A 13162-nucleotide genomic window follows, 5' to 3' on the forward strand; every position below is an offset into this window, starting at 1 on the left:
TGTCGTCTTAGGGGTGAAAAAGCTGGAAGGGAGGCGGATGAAGGCGCAGAGCTCATCTGGAGGGCTTATAGCTGCCTCGAGCATACGCGTCCCTACTCAGCCCTACACCCATGACAGAGGTGTGGAGAGTTCTAGCGATCATAAGCACGCTGAAGCTCATTAATTTTACTAGGTTCAAAGGTAGATAAGGTGCTTCTTTAAACGGCTCGAAAGACCTGGCACAATTCACCCTCATAAGCCATTCAGAACCACTTCAGTAGTCAGTGGAACAAACGCACATAATGTCCTCCTTTTTCTCCAACGGCAGAAAGACCAGAACGACATATGCTATCGGAGGCCAATGCTGCGAGGCGAGAGTGTGAGACTGTTGTAGGGGGTATAGAGGGGGCGATTTGGGAAGCGGTTGTAGGGCTCGCCGCCACTGGCCGAAGCGGTTACGCGGTATATAAATTCGTTAATTTTAAAAATAAAAATAAATTAAAAGAGTGTATGAGACTGCGCGAATGCGTCATGGTGAAGGCAAGGCTGCAAGGAAGAAGTGAAAATGTGAGAAAGACCAGGAAAGACCCCGGACTCCGCAGTATAGGCTTGGATGACATCCCCTCACTTGCCATCTCTTTTCATCAACTTCTTTCCCAGAGTCAACTCCTTCAACAGCGCGGCTCTCGACCGCAACTTCCTGTTTTCGCTTGCAATAATTGGACTTCGAATACTCAACAGACTGCTATCGTCGTTCATATGAAGTTCCGCCTAGTCGGTCCACCAAAGCTCGAGGCCCACATTGAGAGCCTAGATGACACAGCGTGGCAGCAGCCAACTCAAACACAGTGTGTCCATTCGCTAGCTGTTTCTAACGTGCAGCAGCTAACTTACTTGTCTCGTTTGTAGTGTTGCGACTCCTAGCAAATCTTCCGGGATACACAGGCGCAGTCCTGATCTTGTAAGACAACGTTTTTCTCTTCTTTTACTTGCAGCCTCAAATTTACTTGATAATGCGCTCTACTTGGTATCATATGTTTAGGATGCTCGACTCGCAGCAAGGATACATATCAACGAATTGCCCATCGAGATCCTCTCAAACATCATTGAACGACTTGTCGACTCGTCTACCTCCCTGGCAACCAAACATTTCCGTGATCAGTTCATAGCCATGCTCGTCTGTCGTTTATGGCGAGCCGTTGCCATTTCATCGCCCTCGTTATGGACTTTTATAAATCTCTCATGGGATGGACGGCTCGTGGAGGCATTTCTTCGAAGATCGGGGGCGCTGCCGTTGACGATATATAGCTATGGATGTACGATACCTCCGTGGCTTCCGGACGTAGCAGCCCGCCACAGCCTTCGTTTTCAACATATCGAGATTGACGAGCAGGTATATGACGTCGATTCCTCGATACTTGCCCATCCCATCCTCGAGGCGCTCTCATTTCCAGCTCCACTCCTGGAGACGCTGAAGATCCTTATCTACGCTCCCGGATATTTTTCTGACGAACCACAAGGCATGATTTCTCTGCCTCCGCTGTTCGCAGACGTGACCCCGAAGTTGCGTACTCTCGAGCTGTCGCACTACACCTGCTGGCCAGGTAATTGCTTCACTGGCATCATCAAATTCTCCTTCGGACCCCCTTCCGACGCAGGACATCTTTTGACCTCACAGCTCTTTGAGTTCTTGGAGGCCAATCCCACTCTCCAGTGCCTTGAATTCTCCCAAATCCAATTGATGCGCAATGTGACAGATCGCATCATCACCCTTCCCAATCTTCAAACTTTAGGAATATATGACTTCCAGCCAGAAGATGCTCTTTACTTGCTGTCTCTACTGGGGCTTCCAGCCTCCGTTGTAGTAACATGCACATATCCCCGCCTTCACAATGTCGATCACGAACGCGGACTTGTTTTCCCTCACAATATACCCCTCGTCCACATACGCGATTCTGATGTCCTGGCTATCGCCGGCAGCGTTGCTATTCACTCCCTCAAGGTTTTCGCCGTCTGCGCAGATGCTAACGTGAGCTGGTTCGTCGAGCACTACGTTCGAACTGACCACGTCTTCGATACGCCTTCTTTCCACCGCATCATCGGCGCACACTCCTTCTCCCAAAGCCTCAGGGGTGTGACCAGGCTTTCTATAACGTTCTCACGGGACTTCGATTTCGTCGGGCTGTCATCCTCGGTTTGGGCAGCTGCGTTGGACTGCTTTCCGAAACTCTCGATCCTCACGGTCGAGTTCGGGAGACTGACCGACATCGTCGCGGCGCTGCAGCCCACGCCGACAGACCCCGATATTCGTTGCCCACACCTCTCCCGCCTACACCTCTCCAACGTGCTGGACGACGACTTCACACGCTTCCTCGACCTCGTGGAGTTCCTCCGGAAGTATGGGCGTCCCGCGGTGCAGGGCATAGAAGTCCAAGTCCAGGATCGCACACCGCCGGGTTTGGAGATCGCGTCTCTCCGCAAGCACTTTGACTTCGTACAGGTGTCTAGGGGCGATTCCTCAGTTACGATCACAAGGTGGGGTGCTAAGAATCGTGAATAGGATAGGGTTTAGCAGGGGTTTCCGTCCCGGATTGTCACACATGGTTTGTCGTTAGTGTATAACTGTTTTCATACGAGTGCATGCAGTCGATGTAAGTTAATTTACAACCAACAGGTCATCCTAGTAGAACCTGGACTTTTTGGCTGGAGAGGGGTCTGACAACATTCGGTGCCGTATGTATTTTACCAGAGCTGGATTAAACACTCCAAGACCTCCCAAATTCAATTGGAAAAATATATAGATGCTATTCTCATGTCCTTTCATCGTAGGATCTGCACCATGCTGAACCTGGGGCCGAACCATGTCGTTGTAACCTTCTCGCAACGCCACCTCCACCGCAGTCCCATATCTCCTCGCGCATTCGGGTATGCACCCTTTTCAAGGAGCAACCTCGCTGCAGACATTCTGCAGTGCCGTGCCAAAGAAGCCACTTCTCCTGTTTGCATCTGCTCTTTTTTCCAACAGCAGCTCGACAACAGACTGATGACCTTCGGCACTTGCTGCCTGAAGCGAGATCTCGTTATATCCTTCTTCTGCATCAGGGTGAAAGCCCATGTCCAGCATCATTCTAACGAGTGACTCATGCCCGTGTTCGGCTGCTGCTTGAAGAACAGTGTCATAGTATCCGTTGTTGAGTTGTAAACTTGCCCCCTTCTCGAGCAACAGCTCTACGATCGATTGGTGACCTCCGCCGGCAGCCGACTGCAGAGCCCCGGCCGAATAGCTTATTCTGTAATTAACATCTATACTCCACTATAGCAGTATCTTGACAATTTCTTCGTGTCCTTGCGTGCTCATATGCCCTCTATAGCGGTACCCTCAAAATATCCATCATGAGTTGGACCCTCGTTGATGTCCACACCCTTCTCCAAAAGCAAATTCACGGAATTCTCGCCTCCTCCGTAAGCTGCAGCCTGCACTGCGCTGCCATCATAACCATAAAATTTTATGTTGAGATCCACGCATTACTCCAGCAACATTGTCGCGATATCTTCGTTTCCTGCTCTACATGCCATCTTGTGGTGAATCCCCCTGCTTGAGCTTGAGCATTTGGGTTTGCACCCATGTTCCAAAAGTGCACGAGATTCTCGCTGTGAACCAGCGGCTGAGGCGAAGTAGAGAGGTGAGGGGATCGAGTTAGATGGATATATTGGTTTCGCGCCAGGTATCCAGGCAAAGGCATGCATCTGGGCCCACCTGGTGAAGGGGACGCTCTTGGCTTGTAGCAGGTCCATAGTAAACTTGTATATCAAATTGTCATGGCCCGCTTCAAGGGTATGGAATGTCCAATACTCCGCCGCATAACGGATAAGAGGAAGGTGCGTCTTCAAGTCATCGTCTCATATATCGAGCGCGTCCAGTCGCAGGAGATGGATGAGACCTGTTTGATAGATCAGCAAACGTGGGCCCTGCGCACTAATAGCGAAACGCGATCTCGAGGTCAAGTACTCCTTGACTGAAAGTTGCGCGAGCCTGATCACTCCTGGTTAATCGACATCAGCGGGTGAGTGCGCATATCGGACTGTAGGCCTCACTTTCACACCTGGTAACAAGGCTTGAACAGATGTCCAAGACACTCTCTGGATTCTGAGACGGAACTCGGGACGGCCATGTGAGTATTTCCTAGCCTTCTACTCCTGCTAGCCATCGATGGAAACCGCGACAAAGCAGTTGCGCGCCCAGTTACGTGCTCCGGTCTCTTTCATCGTCCTGATACCTGAATACCTACCAAAAAAATGCCGTCATCATTCACCACCGGATTTAAATCGCAATGGTTCTATATCGACGAACCTACCCAGTGACCGACGAGCCCGAACGCATGCACATCGAGCCCGCCCCTTTGCGATTGAATGCTAGTGTGCCGCTCGAACGGCATACAGTGAAGGCCAAAGCAACGGGTAGCAGGGACCTGTAGTCAGTGGCTATCAGTAAAAACAGCAGCTGTCAGGGACCCACATATCTCGGCTGCCCGCAAGAACAGTCCACGACCCAATGCTTGAAGGACTTCTGCAACGCTTCCACAAAGTCACGCACCGGCATCGCACTGCCGCGACAAATAGCGCGACAGCTGCGCTCGTCGATACGCACGCTTCACAAGAACTCAACAAGCCTATATCGCTCCGGATGTGTGGACGGCGGCCGAGCTTCAATGTTGCACGGAGGCCGCAGAAGCATGCTTGGGCCGTTCAGATGGCAGTCAATGAGACCAGGTCAATCGATCATCTGTACATGTAGCATAAGTCTGGTTTTAGACGGCACTCGAATGTTTGGTTTTCAACGTCGAGGTCGAATATTGGTCGAATATTCGGAGGATCTTCGGAGAACGAAGTCAGCATCGTCATCGGAATGTGGTAGCGGCTGGTAGTGGCTCCAAACATTCTCCAAACGCTACTCCATTCTCCAAACGATAGGGCTGGCCACACACGAACACTGGTGCAGCTCTGACGCGTTTGGCGGACGATCCTGGGTATATTCGCATCGTGAGTCTTTCGCAGTCAACGAACAGCAAGAAAAAACATTTTTGAACAGAAAGAGAATCAAGACACCTGTCCATAGAAAATGAAGCCATGTAAGCCGAACGAACCAACGCTACGCCCACGCCCACACCAACTGTTGCCCGAACGAGCAGCTGCACCGCCCTCCTCTCAGCAACAATTTGTAAGCGTTGATCGGGCCGGCGAGAGGCGATGCAGCAACGGATGGGCAGGAAGGCGAAGACCAGAAAGAAAAGAACTATGAGTATTTGCGCATAGGTACAACACAACACATCACATCCAACGGATGCACCGGGGATAGGGCAGACGTATTACGGGAATAAGAACAGGGAGAGCGCGCGGGATGGTCGGGGAGGGGCGCGGGGAAGGGGAGGGAAGAGCGGAGTGGCGCTCTTTCAGTGCTTTGTGGCCTTGACGATGGAAACGACGATGATGACGATGATGATAGCGATGGCTACACCAATGATGAGCCGCATCTGAGGTGGCAGATGGTCAGAAAAGACATAGGTTATTCGCGAAATGTGACTACTTTCATGTCTTTCCACCTGTTGTTAACCATGCGAGGAAAAGAAGAATGCTAATGTGAGAAGAATCCACGGGGGTTATACCGGATAAATCACATACCACATATTCTAATGAATAGGAAAGAAGGTTATACTCATGAGCTCCTAGCGGCTGAAGCACAAAAAGAGCTCACCTTCCGGACACGGTTGGCATTGCGACGGAAGCCTTGGGCCGAGACCGCAAGGTTGTCTGACAAGAGCGGGATGTAGGCGGTCAGCAAGCGCCGTTGTGCACTGCAAGAGAAGGGGCAAGGAGAACGGAAAGATAGGTGGTCCTAATCGAACAGTGGCCCCCGATAGTCCAAGCATGCTGCCACAGTCAAACTGACGATGCTTGCACAGCCTCGATGCTATGATTCAATGGAAGGGGGGATACACACCTGTCTTGTCCTGCAGCGAATCGAGCCTCTCCTGTCGCTCTGTAACCTTGGTGATGTTGTCCCTCATAATGTTCACAGTGTCGTCGATTTGAGCCTGGATGGCGGCCGTCTTCGCATTCCCAGCACCGCCGGGAGGGTTGGAAGAGGAGCCGCCGCGGGGGAGGTAGGGGTCATAAGGCTCGGACCTTCAGCGTTTGACAACAACATCGCGAGTCGGAGAGGACGAAGGAAATACGATGGCGGGGACGTGCGAAAGTAAATGTGGGGTAGAGAGGGTCAGTGCGTGCGTGCTGCGCAGCGAAATCAGGGTTGAACACTGACATGATGTTGTCGTGGGGTCTGGCAGAAATTCACAGAGAAATGACAAGGGGCGAAGAAAGCGAGAAGAGGGGAGAATTAGACGGGGAAGGAGGAGAAGAGCACCAGGCTCACCGTGTAAGGGGACGAGAGGAGAGGTCGGGCAGTGGGTCGTTGACGTTGCGCGGCTCCCATCACACGGCACAACACAGCCCCCGCTCGGCCACTCCCGCCCGAACTCCGGTCGCTCCGCCCGAACCTCCTCATCCACCACCGTCTCTCTCATCGTCCATTCACCATCATCCACACAAATGCGAAATGGGAGGTGGACCGTGTGGTCAGCGATCTCATACACCCATATCTCTGCCACTGTTGGCTCGAACGGTGTACGCGCGCAAATTCGTGTTGTCAGCTCACTTGACAGTGCAATTGGAGCAGCCGGGAGCGCTGCATCATCTCGTCTTACAGAGCCTCTGTTTGCATACGGGGATGTCTGTCATCACCGTAATATTCCAGGAACCTTTGCTGTGCACGGATTTGGGAGGATATCGAAGTCAAGTCGAGGTACGTCGTATGATACGTTCACACCCACATTGGTATTCAACTGGAGAGATTGAATGATACGGGGAGTACCAAATTTCTTAGCATCGACCTTGCAAGGGTCTTTGGTCTGGGGCGATGGCCCTCCCTGTGCATACCCCGTACACATATGAGACCATGATACTTAGACGGTTGTCTGTATCTCCGTGCAATCAAACAAACAATTTGCTACGATTATGCTCGGAAAGATCTTGCGAGCAAGGTAACGTGCAAAATACACGAGCACTTTCACATATAATATTTTTTCCTTCAAAGTACGCAGGCGCTATTCATTAGGCACTGACCATATGAAAATGCAGATATCAGGACCAGGATCAGTTGGTCTGAATGGTAGGCGGGCCTTTCGCCTTTGTGACATCCGTTGGGGATAGACATCCAAATCGGATGACGTGCAAACAACGAAAGATGTATATGCACCTCCCCGTTGCAGAATCACTCACAATCCTTTTGAAGGACTACATCGAACTTGCGTGTGACCTTCACAGACCTCTTCTCATTCTAGACTTCCTTCTAGATCGTTCACAGCAACAGGGACCTCTGTGTGCACATATCGTGGGCAGCTGCTGCCTTGAATAGCACGGGCGCGGCCAAGAACGTTGCCTCATCGTTTCGATCGCTTGCTTGACCTGGGACATGGTCGATATCACCCTTGTCCGCGTTACTGCACCTCCTGCGCTTGCACTGCGCGCTCGCCTGGTGATATAAAGCGCCTCGCCATTACGGTGTGCTCACCCTCCTCACCTGATCACATCCCTCGACACAAGCACCCACCGTCTTTCGGTCGTCGCACCTCATTCCCTCGATGCTATCCCTCTCCTCTTCCTCATCCTGCGATATCTGCTTTGAAACATACCAACCCAACGCTTCCTCCACCGATGATGTCCGACACCCGTCCTCACTCGACTGTGGACACGTGTTTTGCACACCGTGAGTGGTTCACCGGGGGACGCTCCCAAACAACGACAGATCGAGCTGACCGCTTGGCATCTCCGACACAGCTGCATCGATGCGCTCGAGAGCCTCATTTGCCCCACATGCAGAAGCCCGTTCGACCGCCGCTCGGTTAGGAGGCTCTATGTCCCCATAGACCCGCCATCCGATCTGCAGGCACCCGGAGATCGCTCGGCACCTGGGAGCATCAACTTCTTTCAGCAGTTCTCCTCCGCCATTACGGCCGGCAGCCACGCATCGTCTACCTCTAATTGCACCACACTTACTGCCGCCATCAAGACCTTCACCGACGCCTTCGTCGCAGAGCTTGCAAAGAACACTTCGCCAAGCGGTAGAAGGTCTGGCTCTCCAGACAACATGGTGGATCTGCCCAGGAGCTTCGCAAGCGCCTTCGCCGCATCCGATGCGAGGGGTGGCGTGATCGCTATCCACTGGGGCGCCACAGATTTGGTTGTCCCGTCATCTTCCTCGACCAGCTCTGGAGCCAGCTCTGGCACCGTTGCCGTGACGTTCGACGTTCATGCAACCACAGTTTGGGGAGGTGCGTCTCATCGTCGCCGATGTTTTCTGCTCCAATTTAAATCGACTCTTTCACAGAGAACATCTATATCACCGGCTCCGTCGGTGCTCTGAAAAACTGGTCTCCGAAGAACGCCCTCCTTCTATCAGCGGCAAAATACCCCACCTGGAGCAGTACGTCTTTTTTCAAGTCTGCTATCTCATGCCAGTTATTGATATAATTGTCCTCGCTCTTCAGTCACCATCAATCTCCCGGCCAACACGCCGATTCAATACAAGTACATCCGCAAGTACAAAGGTGCCACGACCTGGGAGAAGGATCCCAACAAGCGGATCACCACACCTTCCGGCGACACGTGCATCGTGAAAGACAGCTGGCGTGGCCGGCGTTAGATGCGCCCGACGCGGCAAGATGCTATTCATGATCAAGAAAAGCTATGATTGCATGAAAATGTTCTCCTTTTTGTATTACGCAGTATGACTATACCACAATCCATCACAGGCTGCATGCGTTGAAGGTCATGGAATCGCGAAGCTCTTACTAGCGAGGGGAGCGGACCCACATGCTCGAGGTGGACTCTTGGGAAATGTACTACAGGCAGCGACGGCTGGGTTTCGAGGCAATCGTCAAGCTCCTGCTTGAGAAGGGAGCGGATCCAAATGTTGCAGGCGGGAGACACGGCACTGCACTTCAGGTGGCGGCAGCTAGGGGTTTTGCGGACATCGTTAAGCTTCTGCTCGAGGAGGGAGCTGATCCACGCGTTCAAGGCGGAAAATAACAAAACAATTATGGCACTGCACTGGAGCCCTCGGCCACTCCCGCCCGAACTCCGGTCGCTCCGCCCGAACCCTCCACCACCCATCACCGTTTCCTTCATCCTCAGCTCACCATCACCCACACCAATGCGAACCGAGAGGTGAACTGTGTGGCCAGCAATCTCATACACCCACATCTCTGCCACTGCTAGCTATCGGCATGCGCGTGCAAATTCGTGTTGTCGGCTCACTTGACAGTGCATTTGGCGCAGCCGGGAGCGCTGCATCATCTCGTCTTACAGAGCCTGTGTTCGTATACGGGGATGTCTGTCATCACCTTGTTATTCCAAGAACCTTTTCTGTGCACGGCTTTGGGAGGCCATCGAGGATAGTGAGCAGGTCAAGTTGAGGTACGTCGTGTAACACGTTCACATCCACGTTGGTATTCAGCTGGAGAGGCTGAAAGACTCGGGAAGTGCCATGTTCATCGTCAATCACCTTGCTTGGGTCTTTGGTGTGGGGTAATAGCCCTCCCTGTACATGCTCCATAAAAATTTGAGACCATGATTCTAAGACAGTTACTTGTAACTCCATGCAATCATCCAAACAGCCTGCTATGATCATGCTCTGAGATCTTGCTAGCCAAGTAACTCGGATATATCGGAACAAACGAGCACTCACAAATTATTTTCTTCTTTCAAAGTACGCAGGCGCTATCTTGTTCATTCATTGGGCACTGACTAGCAGACGCCACTTTTTTTTAGAATCTAGATTCGAGAATTGAGCGACATGAACCGTCACCATTCAAACTGTGAATCATACTGTCACATTTTCACCGCTCGCTCTGGGATAGTAGCTATAAGTGGTAGGCGTCCCTTTCGCCTTTGTAACATCCGTTGGGGATGGACATCCAAATAGGATGACGTGCAAACAATGAAAGATATATATGCACCTCCCGTTGCAGAATCATCTATGTCTTTCTTGAGGGCTCGGTCGGGCTGCGTCAAACTCGCGTGTGACGTTCACAGATTCGTACCGGGTTGCTCCCAATTCTTATACAGATCTTTTCTCACTCCAGACTTCCTTCCAAATCCTTCGCAGTAACAGGGGCCTCTGTGTGCGCATATCGCGGTCAGCCGCTGCCTTCAATAGCCCGGGTGCGACCCAAAACGTTGCCTCATCGTTTCGAACGCTTACCTGACCTGGGACACGGCCGATACTGCACTTGTCCGCGTTGCTGCACCTCATGCGCTTGCACTGCGCGCTTGCCTGCAGGACGATCGTAATATAAAGCGCCTCGCCATCACGGTGTGCTCACCCTCCTCGCTTGATCGCTTCCCTCGACACAAGCACCCACCGTCTTTCGGTCGTCGCACCTCGTCCCTCCGATGCTCTCCCTCTCCTCCGCCTCATCCTGCGACGTCTGCTTTGAAACATACCGACTCAACTCCTCCTCAACCGACGAGATCCGACGCCCGTCCTCACTCGACTGTGGACACGTGTTTTGCACACCGTGAGTGGGGCACCGGGGGACGCTCCCAAACAGCTATTCTCCGCGACAGATCGAGCTGACCGCTTGGTATCTCCGACGTAGCTGCATCGATGCGCTCGAGAGCCTCATTTGCCCCATATGCAGAAGCCCGTTCGACCGCCATTCGGTCAGGAGGCTTTATGTCATCATCGACCCGCCATCCGATCCACAGGCGCCTAGAGAACGCTCGGCTGCTAGGAGCATGAAGAGGCGGCTCCCAGATAGAGAGTCAGATGACGCGGCGGAGAAAGAGTGGTTGAAAGATAAACTGATCGCAATCGCCACCGACAGTGGCCCGGATCGCGTCGACGTCGAAGAGTACTTGGACTGTCTACAGAGGGCCGGGGACTGGCTTACGCGGAACAGCCCAGGAGAGGTTCATGTTCATTTTTCTCTTTGACCATCCATCGACGTTGACTTTCCGCAACAGCATCAAGATCTCAGAGCCCTATACAAGCTCCACAGCCTCTTCTTGAAGTACTTTAGGGAGCACAACATCGCCATCCTCGAGGTGAAAGACCTCACCAAGCGATGTCGCGAGTTGCGCGATACGTTGGCGTCCACGGAGGAATGTGCCCGCTTGGAAATTGAAGAAATCATGAGAGCGTTTGAAGAAGCCGACCGCACGAGCAATGTGCGAGGAGAACGAACCAGGCTGTTTCTCAAGTAGGTCGACGGCTTCCATACTATCGAGCAGCGTTGACATGATTTACTGTGCAGTAGTGTGAGTCGGCGGCCGAGTGACATCCAGCTCCTGACATGCTTTGCTCACTGTGCCGTGATATTTTGAACAGACTGAGCCTTCAGAAGGTTCATCCTCGCATGAAGAGGAGACGGAGTCTCCAAAGCCGTCGCCCGTCACTTCCGAGTTCTCGATATACTTTCCGCCCTTCTGGGATACGACTGCGCGTGGCTCCACCGATGTGGCGCACATGGGCGCAGCTGTTGAGAGCTTGATGCTGGGCGAATCCGCGCACGTCGACTTCGATCGCTTGGCCTACCCTGGACACCTGTTTCACTGAACCCTGAATATAAGACTCGGCAGACAGCGCCATTCACAGTCCCGCAGGGTACGAGATGTGTTTGGAAACGTAGTGCGCAGCCAGCGCCACCTCCCTTGACCTTAGTTTACGATGCATATTTATATATCACCAATCCTGTACACGCCTGTAATTGTGCTCATCGAAGGTAGAATTTATGTTGTGACGCATGCGATTATCTAGGATTTCTCCTCCGACCCGGTTCTGTGAAATGGTGGCGAGCCTCAGTATCGCATTGTTCCTTCGGGATGAGATGCGCGTCCGCTGTGGTGATGAGATGCCGGCTTCTCATCTCAGAGGCGTAGTCTATCCAAATATATTGTATAGTCTCCGTCATCTCCCGGTGAGTCGCAAGCCCCTTCAGCAGCTCGACTGCTCAGCCAATCAACACCGACCAATGAAAGGCAACGAAAGAGCGCTGGCAGCGAAGATGACTTGATGTGTGCCGTGATTGTCTCCCAGATACTACCAGCGGTCAGGTAGATTCTCGATGATCTGTCGCAGGGCAATGGGCAGTGTCACATCAGAGCCAAACCTCCTTGAAGAGTGTCAGGTTGAATCGCGAAGCTCACTGCGAAGCGAACAGGAGGTGCACTCAAAAAGGGAGAGCGTCAGTCGGTTTTCATATCTTCCAATCCATCGCCTCCGCATCGGCACGGTATCATCGCTCATAAAAATTTTAGGAGATGGCGAGATGGATATTCTTGTCGAAATGAACAATCTATGCTCCACGAGGCTTGTGGCAGGCAACCAATGCACACTCTGGTATGTCGCTGGGCCTGTCCGGCTCGGCGTAGCCCTTCGGCGAGCAGCGAAAGAGTCGAAAGGTCTCCTTCCTGTAAGACTGTCATGCGCTCGAAAGAATGGGGAACAGCTGTTGATTTGGAGGTCGAGAGAAACTGGAATGCATAAATTTAGCTATCTCAGCAAGGTCGATATCCCCGCTGATCGAAGGGCAAAATGACGTGAACCTCCAGATATTTCGTCAAGAGAAGAGATTCGAATTGTGTCATCCATTGGCGTTATTCAGGGCATTTCGAAGAGGTTCATTTCGGCGTCAAGAGATGGAAGTAAAGGGGAGAAGCTTGCGCCCACAGAGAAGATTGCAGGATCGCCGCCTTTGTCCGCGAGAGCTATTTTGAGATGACGCGGAATAAGGGTAAGGTTTGTCTTTCATTGTGCTTACGACTGTGTGGGCAGCCAGAAGCACGAGACAGGGTTGTGCACCCGCTCGGCAAGTGTGCCAAATTTCGAGAACAGTAGGTGTGGTACCTGAGTTTTGCCTTCTGGGGTGCCACTTCCAGACCCTAAGAAATATGGCATCGAAAAAAAATATCGTGAGAACCATGATGATAGAGGAGAGAGAAATAAGGCACGATAGCCTTGAGCGCCAGACAGCTCCCATGGCGCACAGGAGGAACAGCTTCCTTCGGCAGAGAACATCAAGGTGTTGAATTGTTAGATTCGATCCAACAATAATCAGCTTCGCAG

At 52.2% G+C, this 13162-nt stretch overlaps 7 protein-coding genes across 7 annotated transcripts; 3 read left to right on the top strand and 4 right to left on the bottom strand.

Annotated features, from left to right (window-relative positions):
* Positions 1–32: 32 nt before the first annotated feature.
* On the bottom strand, positions 33–521 carry HETIRDRAFT_148944 (uncharacterized protein). The gene is made up of 2 exons (XM_009554339.1): positions 279–521; positions 33–215 (listed from the first exon to the last, which is right to left on the bottom strand). Coding segments are annotated over exons 1-2 (165 nt in total). The 5' UTR covers positions 281–521; the 3' UTR covers positions 33–52.
* A 217-nt stretch (positions 522–738) lies between these two features.
* On the top strand, positions 739–2539 carry HETIRDRAFT_422930 (uncharacterized protein; the record flags this gene model as incomplete). Its single annotated transcript, XM_009554340.1, has 3 exons — positions 739–827; positions 889–940; positions 1022–2539. The coding sequence occupies 3 exons, from the start codon at positions 739–741 to the stop codon at positions 2537–2539; spliced, it is 1659 nt and encodes a 552-aa protein (XP_009552635.1).
* A 378-nt stretch (positions 2540–2917) lies between these two features.
* HETIRDRAFT_330594 (uncharacterized protein) lies at positions 2918–3477 on the bottom strand (the record flags this gene model as incomplete). Its single annotated transcript, XM_009554341.1, has 2 exons — positions 2918–3292; positions 3400–3477. Coding segments are annotated over 2 exons (453 nt in total), but the record flags the coding sequence as incomplete, so codon positions are not given.
* A 1400-nt stretch (positions 3478–4877) lies between these two features.
* HETIRDRAFT_422931 (uncharacterized protein) lies at positions 4878–5108 on the bottom strand (the record flags this gene model as incomplete). The annotated part of the gene is made up of 1 exon (XM_009554342.1): positions 4878–5108. The coding sequence occupies one exon, from the start codon at positions 5106–5108 to the stop codon at positions 4878–4880; it is 231 nt and encodes a 76-aa protein (XP_009552637.1).
* Positions 5041–6423, bottom strand: HETIRDRAFT_442461 (uncharacterized protein). The gene is made up of 7 exons (XM_009554343.1): positions 6410–6423; positions 6299–6316; positions 5978–6162; positions 5732–5787; positions 5659–5666; positions 5564–5579; positions 5041–5510 (listed from the first exon to the last, which is right to left on the bottom strand). Coding segments are annotated over exons 2-7 (348 nt in total). The 5' UTR covers positions 6301–6316; positions 6410–6423; the 3' UTR covers positions 5041–5429.
* Positions 6424–7752: 1329 nt separating this feature from the next.
* Positions 7753–8737, top strand: HETIRDRAFT_120354 (glycoside hydrolase family 15 protein; the record flags this gene model as incomplete). The annotated part of the gene is made up of 4 exons (XM_009554344.1): positions 7753–7801; positions 7962–8366; positions 8423–8518; positions 8583–8737. 4 exons carry the CDS (start codon positions 7753–7755, stop codon positions 8735–8737), a joined length of 705 nt encoding a protein of 234 aa, XP_009552639.1.
* A 1751-nt stretch (positions 8738–10488) lies between these two features.
* On the top strand, positions 10489–11653 carry HETIRDRAFT_430671 (uncharacterized protein; the record flags this gene model as incomplete). Its single annotated transcript, XM_009554345.1, has 4 exons — positions 10489–10613; positions 10695–11007; positions 11062–11265; positions 11426–11653. The coding sequence occupies 4 exons, from the start codon at positions 10489–10491 to the stop codon at positions 11651–11653; spliced, it is 870 nt and encodes a 289-aa protein (XP_009552640.1).
* Between the last annotated feature and the right edge of the window lie 1509 nt (positions 11654–13162).

The sequence above is a fragment of the Heterobasidion irregulare genome (assembly GCF_000320585.1).
Source record: "Heterobasidion irregulare TC 32-1 unplaced genomic scaffold scaffold_13, whole genome shotgun sequence".
NCBI classification, from domain to species: Eukaryota; Fungi; Basidiomycota; class Agaricomycetes; order Russulales; family Bondarzewiaceae; genus Heterobasidion; species Heterobasidion irregulare.

What these genes read in the sequence shown, in the direction of transcription:
- HETIRDRAFT_442461 (XM_009554343.1), bottom strand. An exon ending in TTCGCTGCAGGACAAGACAG is followed by an intron (nt 5,788 to 5,977) that starts GTGTGTATCCCC and finishes CGCTCTTGTCAG; the next exon opens with ACAACCTTGCGGTCTCGGCC.